Source organism: Alexandromys fortis, unplaced genomic scaffold (genome assembly GCF_014885135.2).
Source record: "Alexandromys fortis isolate MF-2015 unplaced genomic scaffold, M_Fortis_MF-2015_v1.1 scaffold_326, whole genome shotgun sequence".
Classification (NCBI taxonomy): Eukaryota; Metazoa; Chordata; class Mammalia; order Rodentia; family Cricetidae; genus Alexandromys; species Alexandromys fortis.
The window spans coordinates 619,967-636,884 of NW_026068217.1; the positions used below are offsets into that span (position 1 = coordinate 619,967).

The 16,918-nt window shown below is 36.2% G+C and overlaps 1 protein-coding gene across 1 annotated transcript in view; it reads left to right on the forward strand.

Moving 5' to 3' along the window:
- The window catches only part of Atrx (ATRX chromatin remodeler), a 158,726-nt gene that overhangs the window by 55,733 nt on the left and 86,075 nt on the right, over window positions 1-16,918 (forward strand). Inside the window, exons 4-8 of the mRNA XM_050130457.1 lie at window positions 946-1,070; window positions 3,801-3,914; window positions 8,424-8,533; window positions 10,831-10,898; window positions 11,546-14,589. Coding sequence (XP_049986414.1) covers window positions 946-1,070; window positions 3,801-3,914; window positions 8,424-8,533; window positions 10,831-10,898; window positions 11,546-14,589 — 3,461 coding nt within the window. The remainder of the gene's footprint in view (window positions 1-945; window positions 1,071-3,800; window positions 3,915-8,423; window positions 8,534-10,830; window positions 10,899-11,545; window positions 14,590-16,918) is intronic.

Sequence of the window (16,918 nt, forward strand, 5' to 3'; positions counted from 1 at the left end):
CCTTCCTTCCTTCCTTCCTTCCTTCCTTCCTTCCTTCCTTCCTTCCTTCCTTCCTTCCTTCCTTCCTTCCTTCCTTCCTTCCTTCCTTCCTTCCTTTCTCGCTCCCTCCCTTCCTCCCTCTCTTACTTTTTCCCCCCTCTCCCTCTCTCCTTCCTTCCCTTTCTCCCTTTCTTCGTCCCTCCTTTCTTCCTTTCATTTGTTTTTTGGTTTACTGTTTCTAAAAATACAATGTATTTTTTCCTGAACTTACTTCAAGTGCCATTGTTTTAAATAAACCATTCTATACAAGTCAAAATGCTTAGAGATGAGTAATGCAATAAATTCTAATAGATCTGTAGTGCAGTTTCAGTCAAAAGGAAATTTTTGAGACAGATTTACGTCTTAGTGACCCTTTCAGTATAGAGTACTTTACAAAGAAATGTTGAAATTCTTTTGCAACAATGTGGGTTTTGAAGAGTTACATGATGTTGTTGAGGATGGAAAAAGACATTATATGTATATGTTATATAAGAAGTTCCAAAACTGTTAAGAGGCCTTTTTTCTTTTGAATTGCCAAACTATCCATAAGGACAGGAATTATTTCCAGGTATACCAAAGACCCAGGGGTGGGCAGCCCTTTCTAGAAATTTTCTGTGTGGTACTACTTGCTTTTGCCATTCCTTATACAATAGAACTGTCTCTTACTAAACACAATTTGATTATTATTGATTTTCCTCCTGAAGTAGTGATGTAAAAATAATTCCTTAAAAATCCACTTGTTACCATAATGTGTGTGTTCAGTTACAATCTTTAGTGATATGATAAAGAAATACTTTCTGCCAGTGACTCTAATGGCATACTTGCTTGGGAGCCACTATTATATCTAAACATGTTAGTTATTGGCTTGCTATGATGTTCCAATTGTCCGAAATGCCTATAATTCCATGAACTTAACTCTTTTCATAGGAAACCTTCAATTGTGACAAAATATGTAGAATCTGATGATGAAAAACCAATGGATGAGAATGTAAATGAAAAAGCTGCTAATGAGAATTCAGAAAATGAAATTACTATGCAAAGCTTGCCAAAAGGTAATGTGTATTAATTTTCACATGAAGTTAAATTGAAATGTATTTTAAAATGAACATTGTTTTACATTGATAGTGGTCTGGAAATAGTTTGGAAATGAAAACATTTAGTTTGAAAATGTTACATAATTCAGTTAGTTTTGAAAAGAACAAAATCAAACATTTTTTTTGTTTTCATTGGGTTTATAATAAGGGGATGACAAACTTTCCAAATTACATTTGAATATGGAAGTAGTTTTAAAGATTTAAGATACTAAGTTTTGACTTAATAAATATCATGTATTCTTATTTCAAAATGTAATGGATTTTTCTTGAAAACATAAATCATTTTGTGGTCTACTTCAGTCTTTTTAAATTTATTTTTGTGCAGTGCTGAGCATTATTCCCACAGCCTTTTGCATGTTAAGCAAGCATCACTGTCTTCTACCCTGTCTTAACTGCATTCTGATATCCCCTGAAATGTTAACTGTTCAGTAGATTTAGATATATTCTGGAAGTTATCCTTTAAACAAGCCTTGTCACAGACCTTTTGAGTGTTGTAGTCCTACTTGTGAAACATTATTGATTAGGCTGGAGAGAAAAACTGCCAAATGGAGGTCTTGGATTCTTCATTGTTCAAGACTGAGAGCTATGTTATTAGATAATTACAGAATGTTAAAGGTCTTGGTGATTTTATGGTGTTTCAAATAGTCAACTATTTAGAGTTGTTTTCTTTTGTTAAATAATATATTCTAGCCTCTTAGCAGATCTTGTATAGCAGTATTTACTAAACCTTATTCTCTGTTCATATTTATGTTCATAATTTTTTGAATTATGGAAGTCTGATGAATGTGAGTGTGAAAGTTAGGGTTTCACTTAATTAGGTTAAGTTAGGATAATTAGGAATTTCAGAATGAAAAATGCATAAAATAAAGATAGAAAGGTAGAAGAAAATGATGGTGACTATCATTTTTTTTTTTTTTTTTGCAAATTATCTATAGCAATTGTATATATTTGTTTTGTGGCTGTCAGTAGGAAGAACTACTGTGGAAGTTTGAGTCCTAATGGCAGTTACTCACTGTTGATTCTTGTTGAGTGTTACTGGGAGTGCTTCAGTGTAAGAACTAGGAGTCCAAACGTTTCTTTTATTGGGATTGTAGTCGGAAGTTGGGATCTGATGTTGCTAACCTGAGCTAAGCTCAAGTTTATGTTCAACTGTGACCTATTTCATAACTTACATCTGGGCGACTATCTTCATTGTTACAGTTCTGTATTGAATATGCATAGGTCAGTGAATTTACCTCATTTAATCCTCTAGACCAGTGGTTCTTGGCCTTCCTAATGCCCTACCCTTTAATATAGCTCATCCTGTTGTGATGATCCCCCCATCATACAGTTATTTTTGTTGCTATTTCTTAACTGTAATTTTGCTACTGTTATGCATTGTAATGGAAATACGTTTTCCAATGATCTTAGGTGCACCCTCCCCGAAAGGGTTGTTCAACAACTCTCCCCAAGGGTTACAACCCATATGTTGAGCACCTTTGTTCTAAACAATGTGTTATATAGCAGTTATTGCTTCTGTGCTGTTAAGAAGTTTAGGTTCAAATTCAGAGCTCAAGGGATTTTCCTTACATTAGGTTGAGAAGCGCAGTTTTCAGCCCAGGCCTGCTTTAATCCCGTGTCTTTCTCCCACTTCAGAAAGAAACACTTTAGTTTTAAATCTTGAGAGCTTCTGAAAGCATATATGTGAAATGATTATTTTTGGGAATATGAGTATTAAATTTTCCACAGCCTGTAAACGCTTCAATCCTCTGTGCCTACCCAGCCCTTTTTATTCACCCCCGAGGCTTAAATATCCATTTACAAACTAGATGCTAAGAATTTGCCAAAATCTGCTTGCTGAGTTACATATTCCTGTGTTTCAGAGGGAACTCTGACGACTCCCTGCTTTGACTTTCTTAATTGTTGCCAATAATGGCCACTTTAGTACTAAGCCCAGTAATGTAAGTAAACGTTGAGACTTGAACCCCTTTTATGATGCTCGTTTTATTTGTTCTTTTCGCAGTTTGGAAGTTTTAGAGCTTATGGAAGGATAATCTTTCCAAAATATTTTAGTAGATGCTAACAGATGATCTTATTTTACAGTTTATTGGTAGACTACTTTAGCTTAAGTGTCTTAAAACAGCCTGCAGTTTAACGTTCTTGAAGAACTTGGAAAGCTAGAGAAGCTTTGTACTATTGGGGAAATTGTGTAGCTTAGGTACTGTAGTAATAGAATGAACTTCATTGTTGCCTACCCCCCCAAGTCCCTCCTGCCAAAACAATGTCAAAACACACTTAAAAATCTTTTAATTTTTTTTTCTAATTTGAACTGTGAGAAAAATAGGATGTCTTCCCCCTTCTGCCATTTACTTTAGACTTTTTAGGGCTTAGCATGAATGTTCATTTCATAACAGCTTTTATGATAGGCACTATAAACATCATGAGCTGGGCTGAGGCTTTCTATTTGATCGACACTTTTCCTTTTTCATAATACTTCCCCCTCCTGTTTTTATGATCTCTAAACTGCAACAAGTAATTTGATTGTTGACACCTGGCCCTTTTACTACTATCCTGTGGTCCTTATCCAAGTACTAAAAACTTGACAAACAAACGATGTACCAGCAATGTTGGCTTTATCTGAACTGAAGTCTTGCACTTCACTTGCACATTTAATATGTGTAATTGGTTTTTTAAATGAAATCATTCTAGGTACAGTGATTGTACAACCAGAGCCAGTGCTGAATGAAGACAAAGATGATTTTAAAGGGCCTGAATTTAGAAGCAGAAGTAAAATGAAAACTGAAAATCTCAAAAAACGCGGAGGTAAATACAAGTGAAAATGAAACGAGTTTAAATTGCTGTCTATGACCATATTGGAAAATCTGATATGCTTACTAAAAATACCTCCACTTTTCTGCCCATTGTTTATTAAAAGCATTACTTAAAAATAACTTCTGTTTCTCTTTGCGCTCTGAAGCAGAAAAGGTTAAAGTCCATTTTTGAAAAACACCTTTGCCTTCAGTGGCTGTCAAGTTGTTACAAGAAGCTTAGCCTTTTCTCTCCACATACTGGTTCCAGAAGACATACATGCCAGAATAGCATGAGTGTGCCCTCCAGTGGAAGCAATCTCAAAATTGTGCAAAAAAATTTGCCTGTGGCCTCCATGTATACAACTTCATACATACTGAGCAATACTATGTATAGCAATAGAGCACGACATTAGGTATTATTTGGCGTACTTATTAAAAATTCCAATCCCTTCATTCATGACTAGTTATAATTTCTGGATGAGGTCAGCACTGTGCCTCAGTTTGTTCTTCATGGACACTACAGTTGCATTGTAATATAATAAGTGGAAGAGGTGGGAGCTAGAGTTTATGAACCTCCTTCCATCTGTTAGTTTCCTCACTCTTGTCTTCCCTCATATACATGGCCAGATTACCTAGCCATCTGTAGACAGAGCAGCAGGAAAATTTGCTTAGAAATCGATTACAGTTGAGTTTGTGTGACATTTTTGGTGTGATTTTAGATAGTGCCTCTATATACTTTTTGGGCAGAATAACAGAATCAGTAACTATGAGAGGAATAAATCTGAAAAGTAGAACATGACAGTAGATTTTCAAGTAGGAGTGTTCTGGAAGTGTCCATTTTTTATTTGTTTATAATACATAATTGTGAAACTACTGAGATTCTTGAAGAAAATTTTAAGATTTTTATTTTAGTGGTATGATTATCTTGATAGAACTAGTAAAATATTTTCTGTACTTAAACTATTTGTTAGGGCACAGGTAAAAATCAAGAGACTGTTATTTAGTCTTTTGTCCACAAGAGGGTGTTCAACCTCTTTTGAGCATAAAAGGGATTTTCTGAGATTCTTCACATTTATAGTAGCAAAGTTGCCATTTCAACAATATAGGTCAGCAAAGCTAAGGTACTCTTCTTAAGCCTTCATCATCACGTAAAGAATAATGGTAAGGACCAGTAACTTTTTTTTTTGTTGTTGTTGTTTTTTTGTTTGTTTTTGTTTGATCATGGGTCTCATAGTGAAGACAAATGACCATATACAGCATTGTATTAAGACTAATGTCTGGGTAGAGGCTCTAGAGCAGTCAGTGCCTGAAATGTGGATACAACTGGAAAGCTGAATAAAAGGAGGAGCCACTGTTGCTTGGGAGGGAATTCCTTGGGCCATTGTGGTATGCTGCTGGTGCTTAGGTTTAGCACATGTGTTGCTGGAATGTTTTTGGATGTTCTTTGTAAGAATATTTCTATCATGCTTAAGGGCCTGTGTATGTAGTGCCTAAATATTTCATGTTTATTTTCATCTCAGTGATTTGCATGTCTAAGCTGTCAGGAATCTCACAGGAAATTAAATTTTAGGATTGCTAATATGTGAATGTGTGAATAAACTAGCTGTTTAAGAGAAAGGATGCTATAGTTAGTATTCAAACATTTTAGTAGATTAGTTCTAAAATGGAGCTTGAATTTAGAATACTGTGAGGAATGTATACTTTATATATAAAATAATCTTAAATTAATTTGGAACAAAATTTTGGGACAATAACAATAAAAGTACATTGATGAAAATTAAACAATCTTAGTCTGTTTTGATATAGTTTGCCCAGTTAAATTGTTTAAAACATATATATTATTACACAATTCTACTTGGAAAAATAATTTTATTTTTCTTAAAACCACTAAAATATATTGAGCCAATAAATTAAAAATGCCTCTTTTCCATTTACACAGTTTAGAATCTTTAAGATACTTCATAACTAAAAATTAAAAATTGAAACCTACATGTACAGAAACACATAAGTAAAATAACATTTCAACATTTTACCATATTTGCTTCAGATCTCACTTAAATAATATATTGATTCAGTCCTACTCTCATCCATTTCCCCTTCTTCCTACCCCACAGGTAACGATTATCTTAAAGTTTTATGCATGTGCATGTATGTGCATGGTTATCTATGTTAATATGTGAGTCAAAACCATTTTTCATTTTAAAAAAGTACAAGAAATTGTATGCTCTTAATGTGCTTTGGGAGTATTGATTTTTGAAATTTATCCATGGCAGTAAACGCATGGGTTTAGTTTCATTGCTCTATATACAATGTTGTATGTATAACAGATTTCCATCTATTTCCAAATAAGAAGCAGTTGCTGTCCTCATCTATGATTCCTTTTGCACATGTTAGAAAGGAAATCTCCAAAGGGTCATCAAGTTTAACAAACATCCATGTACACAAAAGTACATGGATGCTTAACTGGATAGAATTTAACATTAGATGAATACTCAAACTGTAGCTTTCATTTATCTTGTTAGTCTGAAACATTATTTAACATAAATAACATTGTATTTTATTCTTTTAAAAAGTATCTAAAGTGAAAAAGCATTGATATAGGACACTGGTTTCTTGTGTAACAGCAAGCCTTCAGATTCTCTTTTTATGAAAAAGAATGATTGTGTTCTTTAATTTTTTTAAAAAAACACCTACAAATAAAGATAAATTAATATTTGGGTCCATGATGCCTTGGGCCTTAAAAGTAGCAAAAATACAAAATACAGAATTATGGTGAGAAATATACATAGTATTTTATCTTTTGTTTAGGGGTAGAGACAGTTACTCCCCACCAGTTGCCTCCTTTTCATTTTGAATGTACGCATTTGCACTGATTTACTTTGAAGGATAGTCTTACTACAGGATCTGAATCAAGGTCTTGATTGCATATCAGGATTATCTACAAAACCTTGTCTTTAGTGTTTAGAGGTAGGAATTGCTTTCTGTTTTCTGTCTCTTTCTTCTCTGTTTCTCTTTTCCTTCCTTCCTTTCTTTCTTGAGACAGAGTATCACTATGTAGCTCAGGTTAGACTCAAACTCCTGGGCTCAGGTGATCCTCCAGTCTCAGCCTCATTTGCTGGGATTCCAGTTCTGTGACTTTGTTGTTGTGTTTTTGTTTTAAGATTCCTCCAATTTGATATTCTCAGAATGAAAAGAACTAGGGATGGAGAGTAAAGTAGGAGGGGCTGGAGAGATGCTTCAGTGGTTAAGAGCACCAGCTGCCCTTCCAGAGAACCTAGATTTAATTCCCAGTATCCAAGTGATTCAAAACCATCTTTAGGGCTGGAGAGATGGCTCAGAGGTTAAGAGCATTGCCTGCTCTTCCAAAGGTCCTGAGTTCAATTCCCAGCAACCACATGGTGGCTCATGACCATCTGTAATACCCTCTTCTGGCCTGCAGGCATACACACAGACAGAATATTGTATACATAATAAATAAATATTTAAAAAAAACCCATCTTTATCACCAGTTCCAAGTTATTAATTTTTTCTTTTGGCCCCTGAGAGTAATAGATGTAGTGCAAGCATACTCCCATACACATAAATAATAATAGAAAATTTAAAAGAAAGAATGAGGCAGGTGAGATTTTTCTGCTTATTGTTTCTTGAATAAGTTGTGTTCGTCTCGTTTTTCTGCAGTAATTATAAACTGGAGCTTTTCTCTCCCACACTCGCAGACATTCTGCTTCCTAAGATGATGTCTTATTTGCATTTGTCACAATGTCATATTTGCAAATAGTAGACATCATTGATAAGGAACAGGCTGTCAAGTAGGAAGAAAGGTAATTGGTGATTAGTAATGTTGAAGTAAATTTGGGAATTGGTGACACTATAAATTACCCAGTTTCTATGTACCATATTGGTAGGGTTTATATAAACAAATTTTACTTAAGAAGCCAAACCTTTATGGTATGCCTAACTTAACTGCACAATTGAAAAAGAATCTGTTCCACCGTTGTAACTTTTTTCATTCCTTAAGAACTGGTACTTAATTTGTTTCTAAGGCATTAGCAAATGAAAGTGCTTGGTTCTGGGTGTGGTGGTGTATGCCTATAATCCCAGCACTGGAGAGATTGAGGCAGGAGGGTTGCTGTGAGTTCGAGACCAGTATGGGCTACATTTCAAGTATGAGACCAGTCAGGGCTACATAGCAAGAACCTGTCTCAAAAAACAAAGAGCTTTTAATCTCATTTTAAGGATTTCTTTATGGTATCTCTTTAGGTCATGTCAAGATGTAATGGATGGGTTTTATGATGAATGAATGTAGTTAGCATTTAGGCCTCAGAGTCTGCCAAGTTTGTTATGGTCTTTTAAAAGGTCAGTAAAATTAGCCTTTTTAACCGTGTCCAAAATGTCATTTTCTCAAGGATTACGAGATACATTATTTCTGATACAAAGCAAAGGTTGTAAAATTCTGGCTAAGGCAAATATCTTTTTTCATGTGAGTGTAAATATGTGAGTAATGATCACTCTTTCTTCCTAGAAGATGGCCTTCATGGGATCGTGAGCTGCACAGCTTGTGGACAACAGGTCAATCATTTTCAAAAAGATTCCATTTATAGACACCCTTCACTGAAAGTTCTTATTTGTAAGGTATGTAAAGATTTGGTGATAAGGCTTTGCCCTTTGGAGGGCTCACAGTATATGAGGGACACAGTTGTACACAGGAACATCCTGAAAATGGCCATTATGTGGAAGCTACTGTGATTGTGGGGCATCCGGGAAGCTTGTGTCCTTACAACTTGGGAGATACAAGTTGATACTTAAAATATGAGTAAGAATTAGATTGTTTAAGTGGGATTAGTTTAGTATGTTCTAGATGTGTATCATGATATTCAGAGATTGGGAAGTGAAAGAAGTCAAATGTCTTTGAAAACCTGCACTTTGCTGTGTGTGTATTTGTGTGGTTTATAACTTTCTATCCTGCGTATCCTACTTTTCTAAATCTGCATCTGAAACATAGTTTTAATATGAGTAGGAAATAAAAGACGTTAAAGTGTTTCATATATGTTAATTGTAGCTTTTAACACTTTGTGCATGTTTTTATTAGGAACACCTTGATGTATTTATGTATTTATTTATTTATTTAGACGAGGTTGGTTTCTCTTTGTAGCCCTGGCTGTCCTGGAACTCGCTTTGTTTACCAAGCTGACCTCGAACTCACAGAGACCAGGCTGCCTCTGCCTCCCTAGTGCTGGGATTGAAGGTTAGCGCTACTGTGCCTTGCCAAACACCCTGGATTCAATTTCAAATATCTATGATGCCAAGCTTGCAGGATCTCCAGCTTACATTGGATTAAGTTATTTTTTTTTTTTTAGCTTGTTTCCCAATAAAAAGCTACTACCTTCAGCCAGGTGTGGTAGTGCACACCTTAATCCCAACACTTAGGAGGCGGAAGCAGGTGGATTTCTGTGAATTCCAGACCAGGCTCATTTACATAGTGAGTTCTATGCCAGGTAGAAGTCCACAGTTGAGACCCCCCCCCCCCAAAAAAAAGACCCTTTTGAAATGCGGAGGTAGGCCATACTTTCCTTGTATGTTAGATCTTTACTGGCATGAATTTTTGGTAACTCTGACTTCCACAACTCTGCTAAGCTTTTCTTTTCCCTTTCTTTTATTTCCCCTTCTTTGAATTTATTTTCCCCAGAGGCCTATCCAGTGTTTTGTGTTTTAAGTTCTGACAACCAGATCTTTATCACTGGGTTCAACATTTGCTCTCTTTCATTATATGCTTGACTGCTGTGTTTCAGTTTCCCATGGGGTCTGACTGTTCAGTGCTGACCATTTTACTAATAACAGTTCCACTGGAAAAAAATTAGGTTAGTCAGACTTGGATTTGAATAACTGCTTTGCTTCTCAGACACCTGCATTAGGTATTGGGTATTATTTACCTTTTAATGAACCTCAGACTTCTTTATCATAATGTATCCTATCTTGCATGGTAGATATTTTGATATTTATTTATTTGTTTTGTTTAGTTTTTTGAGACAAGGTTTTTCTCTGTTTAACAGCCCTAGCTGTCCTGGAACTGACTCTGTAGACCAGGTTGGCCTTGAACTCTGCCTCTGCCTCCCAAGTGCTCTGATTAAAGGTGACCACCACCACTGCTCAGCTTATTTTGAGATTTAAAGATAATGCAGGTTGTTAATTGTTTAGGTGTAAACATAGTAGTACTTGTTTGTATATGCTATTTTACATTTTAATTAGCAAAAGCATGTATGCTTTTATTTAGAAATTTGGTAGCGAGTTGAATAAGATTAGAAATGTTTATTAAATAAAATCTTTTAAATTTTTTTATTTTAAAATAATTTATTTTATTTTATGTGCCTTGGTCTATGTGTATGACTGTGCGGGTTCTAGGTCCCCTGGAACTGAAGTTTCAGACAGTTGTGAGCTGCTACGTGGGTGCTGGATATTGAACCCAGGTCCTCTGGAAGAAGAGGCAGTGTTCTTGTTTTTAACTCCAGTCCCTAAACAAACAACAAATTAGTCTTTTGTTTTCCTTGAGACAAGGTCGTGTGTTGCTTTGGAGCCTGTCCTGCAACTCACTGTGTAGACTAGACTGGCCTTGAACTCATGGAGTTCACTTGTCTGCCTTCTGAGGACTGGAATTAAAGGCATGCACCACCACCACTTGGCTATAAATAGAATTTTTAACATATTTTTATTTAAAGAGTAGTGGTTGTGGATGAGATTAGAAGAAAAATGCATTTCAAGGAATCAGTTTCTTGAAATAGTCCTATGTTTAAAAAACTAATATTGGGCAGTACAGTGGTTTTGCTTTCATCATCCAAACCATGCACATCCCTTTCACATTTTTAATGATTTCAAAGGAACATTTAGGACTTGTATATTTTGAATAAATGTGCCTTCCTCTTTTCTTTCACTAGAACTGTTTTAAGTATTATATGAGTGACGATATTAGCCGTGACTCAGATGGAATGGATGAGCAATGTAGGTAGGTAATAAATTCTTCATTTAACATTCATCGTTTTGTATTTTGGGGTTATTATCAACTTTGTTACTGTGTTACACCCTAGCTGTTCTGGAACTCACTCTGTAGACCAAGCTGGCCTTGAACCCACAGAGATTATTAGCCTGCCTCTGGAGTGCTGTCATTTAAGGCATCCGCCACCACTCTTATCTTTTTAGATACATCTTTTAAAATTATTTTTTTAAATTACCTGTAAAAATTCTTTTTCAGCCATAAGTATATATGCATGTGTGTCTGTGCAGGTATGTGCAGGTTTTCTTGGAAACCAGACATGTTGAATTCCTCTAGAGCTGGAGTTCCAGGCAGTTGTAAGCTGTATGACATGGGTGCTGGGAACCAAATTTTATTCTTCTATAAGAGTACTATGTTCTCTTAACTCCGGGGTTATCTGTCTATCCCCTAGAGCCGTCTTTTGTAGTGTTTTCATTGCTGTGTTTAGTTGTTGGTTGTCTTTTCCACAAAACCAGTTTGTCTACTTTTACATTTCTGCTAAAAGTAAGCAGGTGACCTAAATTACCACTGAAAACGCTGATGGAAATTTTAAACTCTTTTGCCAGTATAAAGACATTAGTTTCACTGGAAATAACATTTTAATCCTTAAACCATTTCAGATGGTGTGCAGAAGGTGGGAACTTGATTTGTTGCGACTTTTGCCATAATGCCTTCTGTAAGAAATGCATCTTGCGCAACCTTGGTCGAAAGGAGTTATCTACAATACTGGATGAAAACAGTCAATGGTATTGCTACATTTGTCAACCTGAGCCTCTATTGGACTTGGTCACTGCATGTAACAGCGTTTTTGAGAATTTAGAACAGTTGTTGCAACAAAATAAGAAGAAGATAAAAGTTGACAGTGAAAAGAGTAGTAAAGTATGTGACCAAACATCCAAATTTTCTCCAAAGAAGAATAGTTCTAGTTGTAATGGAGAAGAAAAAAAATTAGAGGATTCATGTTCTGGTTCTGTAACCCGCACTTACTCAGCACTCACTGTGCCCAAAGAATTAACTAAGAAGACAAAAAAACTGATTGAGACTACATCTAACATGAACTCTAGTTATATTAAGTTTCTGAAACAGGCAGCAGATAATTCAGAAATGAGTCCTGCTCTGAAGTTACGTCAGCTTAAGGCTTTTAAATCTGTGTTGGCTGATATCAAGAAGACTCATCTTGCATTGGAAGAAGATTTAAATTCAGAGATCCGAGCTTTGGATGCTTTACACAAAGAGAAAAATACCAAAGAGCTTAAAATCACAGATGTAAAGTCTGAAACAAAAGCGCGAAAGGGGGACAAATCTATTACAGAGAAGAAAGACCTTTTAAAGGTAGATGCTAGGTCATCAGCTAAGGTCATAGGCAGTGAGCACATCCCAGAAGAGCACAAAGCAAGTAAAAGTACTAGTGGTGAACATAAGGGTTCAAGTAGGAAAGATGGACCTCAGTATGGACCTTCTAATCCTTCTGAAGACATAGACATGGACATTGTGTCCGTTCCTTCCTCAGTTCCTGAAGACATATTTGACAGCCTTGAGAATGCTATGGAAGTTCAGTGTTCAGCTGATTATCAAGTACATGGCCGCCACAGTGGGACTGTGTCAGAAGTGGAGGGCTCATCTCTAAAACTTCCCACTTCTTCAAAAGATAGCAGAGGAAGTAGTAAGTCAAAAATGGCAGCGAAAGTAAGAAAGGAATTATATGTTAAACTCACCCCTGTCTCCCTTTCTAATTCCCCAATTAAAGGTGCTGACCTTCAGGAAGTTTCAAAAGAGAAGGATGGCCGTAAAAGTTCTGGGGTGGCCCCCAACTCAGAGAAATGTGGACTGGAAGAGGAAAATAGTGATAATGAGCGTTCAGTTCAAAATGATGTTGAATTACTTTTAGAAGAATCTGATCTTCGAAGATCTCCACGTGTAAAAACTACACCTTTGAGGAGACAAACAGAAAGTAACCCTGCAATATCGAATTCAGATGAAGAAAGTAATGAATCTATTAAAGAGAAACAAAAGTTGTCAGTTCCGATAAGAAAAAAGGATAAGCGAAATTCTACTGACTGTGCTGTTGATAACCCTAAACCTCATAAGGTGCCCAAAGCTAAGCGACCCACGGTTGTGGATCAGAATTCAGATTCTGATGAAATGCTAGCAGTCCTTAAGGAGGTAAGCCAGATGGGGCACAGCTCTTCTTCAGACACTGACGTTAATGAAACACACATGAATCATAAAGCTGAAGCAGGGACTGATGATAATGGAAAAAGGAAACGGAAAAATTCTACTTCTGGGTCAGACTTTGACATTAAAAAAGGAAAGTCAACTGACACCTCTATTATCTCTAAAAAGAAACGCCAGAGCTACTCAGAGTCCTCTAACTATGACTCAGAGTTAGAGCGAGAGATAAAAACCATGAGCAGAATTGGGGCTGCCAGAATAACTAAAAAAAGTATTTCAGGCAAAAAAGAACGTGACTTTTCTGAAGATGAAAAACAGAGCAAAAAAGTAGTAGATAATGAAGGGCAGGCCAGGGTGAAGACTGTACAAGAAGGATTGTCTAGTGACGACACTGGCGACACTGAAAAACAGGGAGAGAATTTGTCTGCAGCTGAAAGCTCAGTTGAGAAAGACAAGAGTGCCATGGAATTGAGCGAGGCACTTTGTGCAAGGCAGCAGCCAAGTGTTTCCTCCGATGGTGCGGAAAAGCCCTCTGGCGGAGAGGAGGATGGAAATTCTGATGACAGAAGAGTTTCTAAAACTAAAGAGAGGAGTAAACATGTGAGAACCAGAGCATGTAGAAAAGTACAGAGTAGTTCATCTGATGGTGCTGATAGATTTCCAAAGAAAGAGCACAGCGATGAATCTTCGGAAGGCGAGAAGAAGCAGAGGAGACGGGAAACTGGAGCAAAAGGAAAGAAAACTTTAGACCTAAAGGAAGAAACAATTAAGTCAGAGCAACAGTATGAGTCTTCCTCTGATGGTACTGAGAAGTTGCCTGAGGGAGAAGAAATTGGACATTTTCCTAAAGGAATAAAGCCAAATAAGCATGACACAACTGATGGAGAAAAGAAAGGCAAAAAATTGAAAGACAAGTTTTCCAAAAAGAAGGAAGACACATCTGATAGTGTTGATAAGTTGCCAGGCAAAGGAGACAGTTGTGACTCTTCAGAAGAGAAAAAGAACAAGAATGGAGTTTCTCAGAAAGAGAAGAAAAAATCCAGCTTGGCTGCAAAGGGTTCAGGGAAGAGGCCAGAGTGTTCATCCTCAGATACTGAGAAATACTCCTTGAAAGGAGAGTGTGACTCTACCGAGAAGAGACCCAAAAGAACTGAATTGAGAGAAAGAAGAAATTTAAATTCCAAGAGAAATACCAAGGAAATCCGGAGTGCTTCATCTTCTTCTGATGCTGAGGGAAGTTCAGAAGATAATAAAAAGCGGAAGAAACAAAGAACTTCAGCCAAAAAGAAGATAGGCAATGCCAAGGATAAAAGAAGAAAGTCCTTAAGAACAAGTACTAAAAGGAAGCAAGCAGACATTACTTCTTCGTCTTCTGATCTAGAAGATGATGATCAGAATTCTGCAGGCGAGGAGAGCAGCGATGAACAGAAAATAAAGCCTGTGACTGAAAATTTAGTGCTGCCTTCACACAGTGGATTTTGTCAGTCTTCAGGTATGCAAGAATAAATTTCAACTTTAGAATTTGTAATCTGTCCCCCTCTATGATAACCATGTTGTTTAATTTTCCCTAAGGTGAAATTTAGAGTTACTGTTGAGGAAAAACCTATTTAAAATTTATTTAGACATTTACTGTAGATACTTTTCTTATTTATTTATTTCTATGCCATTATTAGAGGGTATTTCAAGCATTCTATGTCAAGCACCCCAAGTTTGTTGGATAAACAACAGAATTACTTTGTCAGTGTTCAGTGTTCTTTGGAATAATGTGCAGTAGTTATGAAATAAAGTCAAGTTGATGTTGTTACCAAACCTGGTGTTACAGTCTGTATCCTAAGAAGCCAAGTTGTTTGGCTAGCTGCTGTTTCCCAGGGGCCAACTAAAACAGCCAGATTTATAGTAAAAAGTCAAAATGTATTTACTCATGGCCACATTGGAAAGAGGGATAGAGATTCAGTTAACTGCCGTCTGCCAGCCATGTTTCAAGTGAAGTGAGATTAAAGTTTGTGGAGGGCCAGGATGATACATGTACATCTAAGCACTCCTGGTGAAGGTGTAGTCCTACTTGCCGCTGACTCATCAGTTGGTCTTCATTTAGTCAGTCTTATCCTACAAGATGTTGTTGGTTTGTTTTTGTTTAAAATACAGAAAGTTTCGTGTGTGTGTGTGTGTGTGTGTGTGTGTGTGTGTGAGAGAGAGAGAGAGAGAGAGAGAGAGAGAGAGAGAGAGAGATCCTTGAGCATGGTCAATGCTATTTTTCTCTATCATTTCAATTTGTGTATGTGTTGCTGAAGCTAACACCTCCAAGGTATTTTGACAAGTTGATAGACCAGTGGGACCTCTTTTCCTAGAGACAAATTCTCTCTTTGGCTAGCTCCAGGATTCTAGCTTTTTCCTTCTCCTAGTGTGAGATTTCTAAGGAAATTAGATTCCTGGGGAAATTCCCATTTCTTGGGATCTATTTTTCATTAGTCAGCTTGAGGGGCACTAGTGTGTGTTCATTCTGTGAGGCTGCTTACAATGTCAATAGTTTAGTAAGTATTCATGCAGTGGTGGGGAGTGCTTGATAATGGTATAATATGGCATATAAAAGTTTTGACTGCTTTGCTAGATTTTCCTATTTATATCAAAGCATCTTTTTGTGTGTCCCATCAAATTCCATGACATATTTTGTTTTAAAGATGGATTCATTTATACGCAGTTGGCTTTGAACTCAGTGTAACCAAGTTAGCTAAGGCTGGTCACTGCCTAATTTTTTTCTAATAACCACATCTGGTTCTCTAAAATAATTTGTTTTGATATTAGAAGGTGATTATTCCTAGGCCCTTCTGTACACTAGACAAATGCTTTAGCACTGAACTTCTAAAGAATTGGAATTTACTTTAATATAATCCTTTTCCTCATCAACTAGTATCTAATGATATGAAAAGGTATTTCTCTTTTAGAAACACTATCAAAATAAAGGAAGAAAGAAAAATCCCAAAGTCACCCCACCCTGATGAATTAGATCAGTTTGTCCTTAATACCTAGAAAAAAAATTTAATCACTTGACTAGTATATATGTATTGGTTAATTGTATTTATTTTTAATTAGTTAAGACAATGCCAACAATATTTAGAATTATTAAATATATAAATAGATTTTTTTGGAAAACTTTCTATTATAGGCAAAACCAGAAGAATTTTTCCTTTATTACTTATGAGTTTCTCATTTATTCCAACTTTCTAAATAAAACCAACTTCAGTCTTATTTTTGAGAAAAAAAGCCTTTAAATGTATGGGGCAGTAAAAAAAAGAAAACCTCTTGAAGAGGTTTGATGTGATGCCACAAAATCAAACAATGTTTCCACAAATGAAATATTTGAGTATTAACACAGATCAGGTTTTCCTGTAAAATAACTGTTTTTTTTTCAACTTCAGAATTATAGACTTGTATTTTAAATGGATTTATGGGCTGGAAAGATGGCTCAATAGTTTAAAAAGAGCACATATTGCTGCTCTTTTAGAGAACTAGAGTTCAATTTTAGGGACCTACATTTTGTTTTTCACAGAAACCTGTAACTCCAGCTCCAAGAGATCCTAATTCTCTGGCCTTCATGGCCATATGTACAAACATGTACGTACTCATACAATAGACATATATACATAACTTAAACAAACACAAAGTGTAATAGTTACTTTGATAGAAAATGTTTTAGTTAGCAGGTTAGTTGGTAAAATCCCTATTAAAGATTAGTCTGTAAGAATGAAAAGTTATTAGCTTCTCTCTCTCTCTCTCTCTCTCTCTCTCTCTCTCTCTCTCTCTCTCTCTCTCTCTCTCTCTCT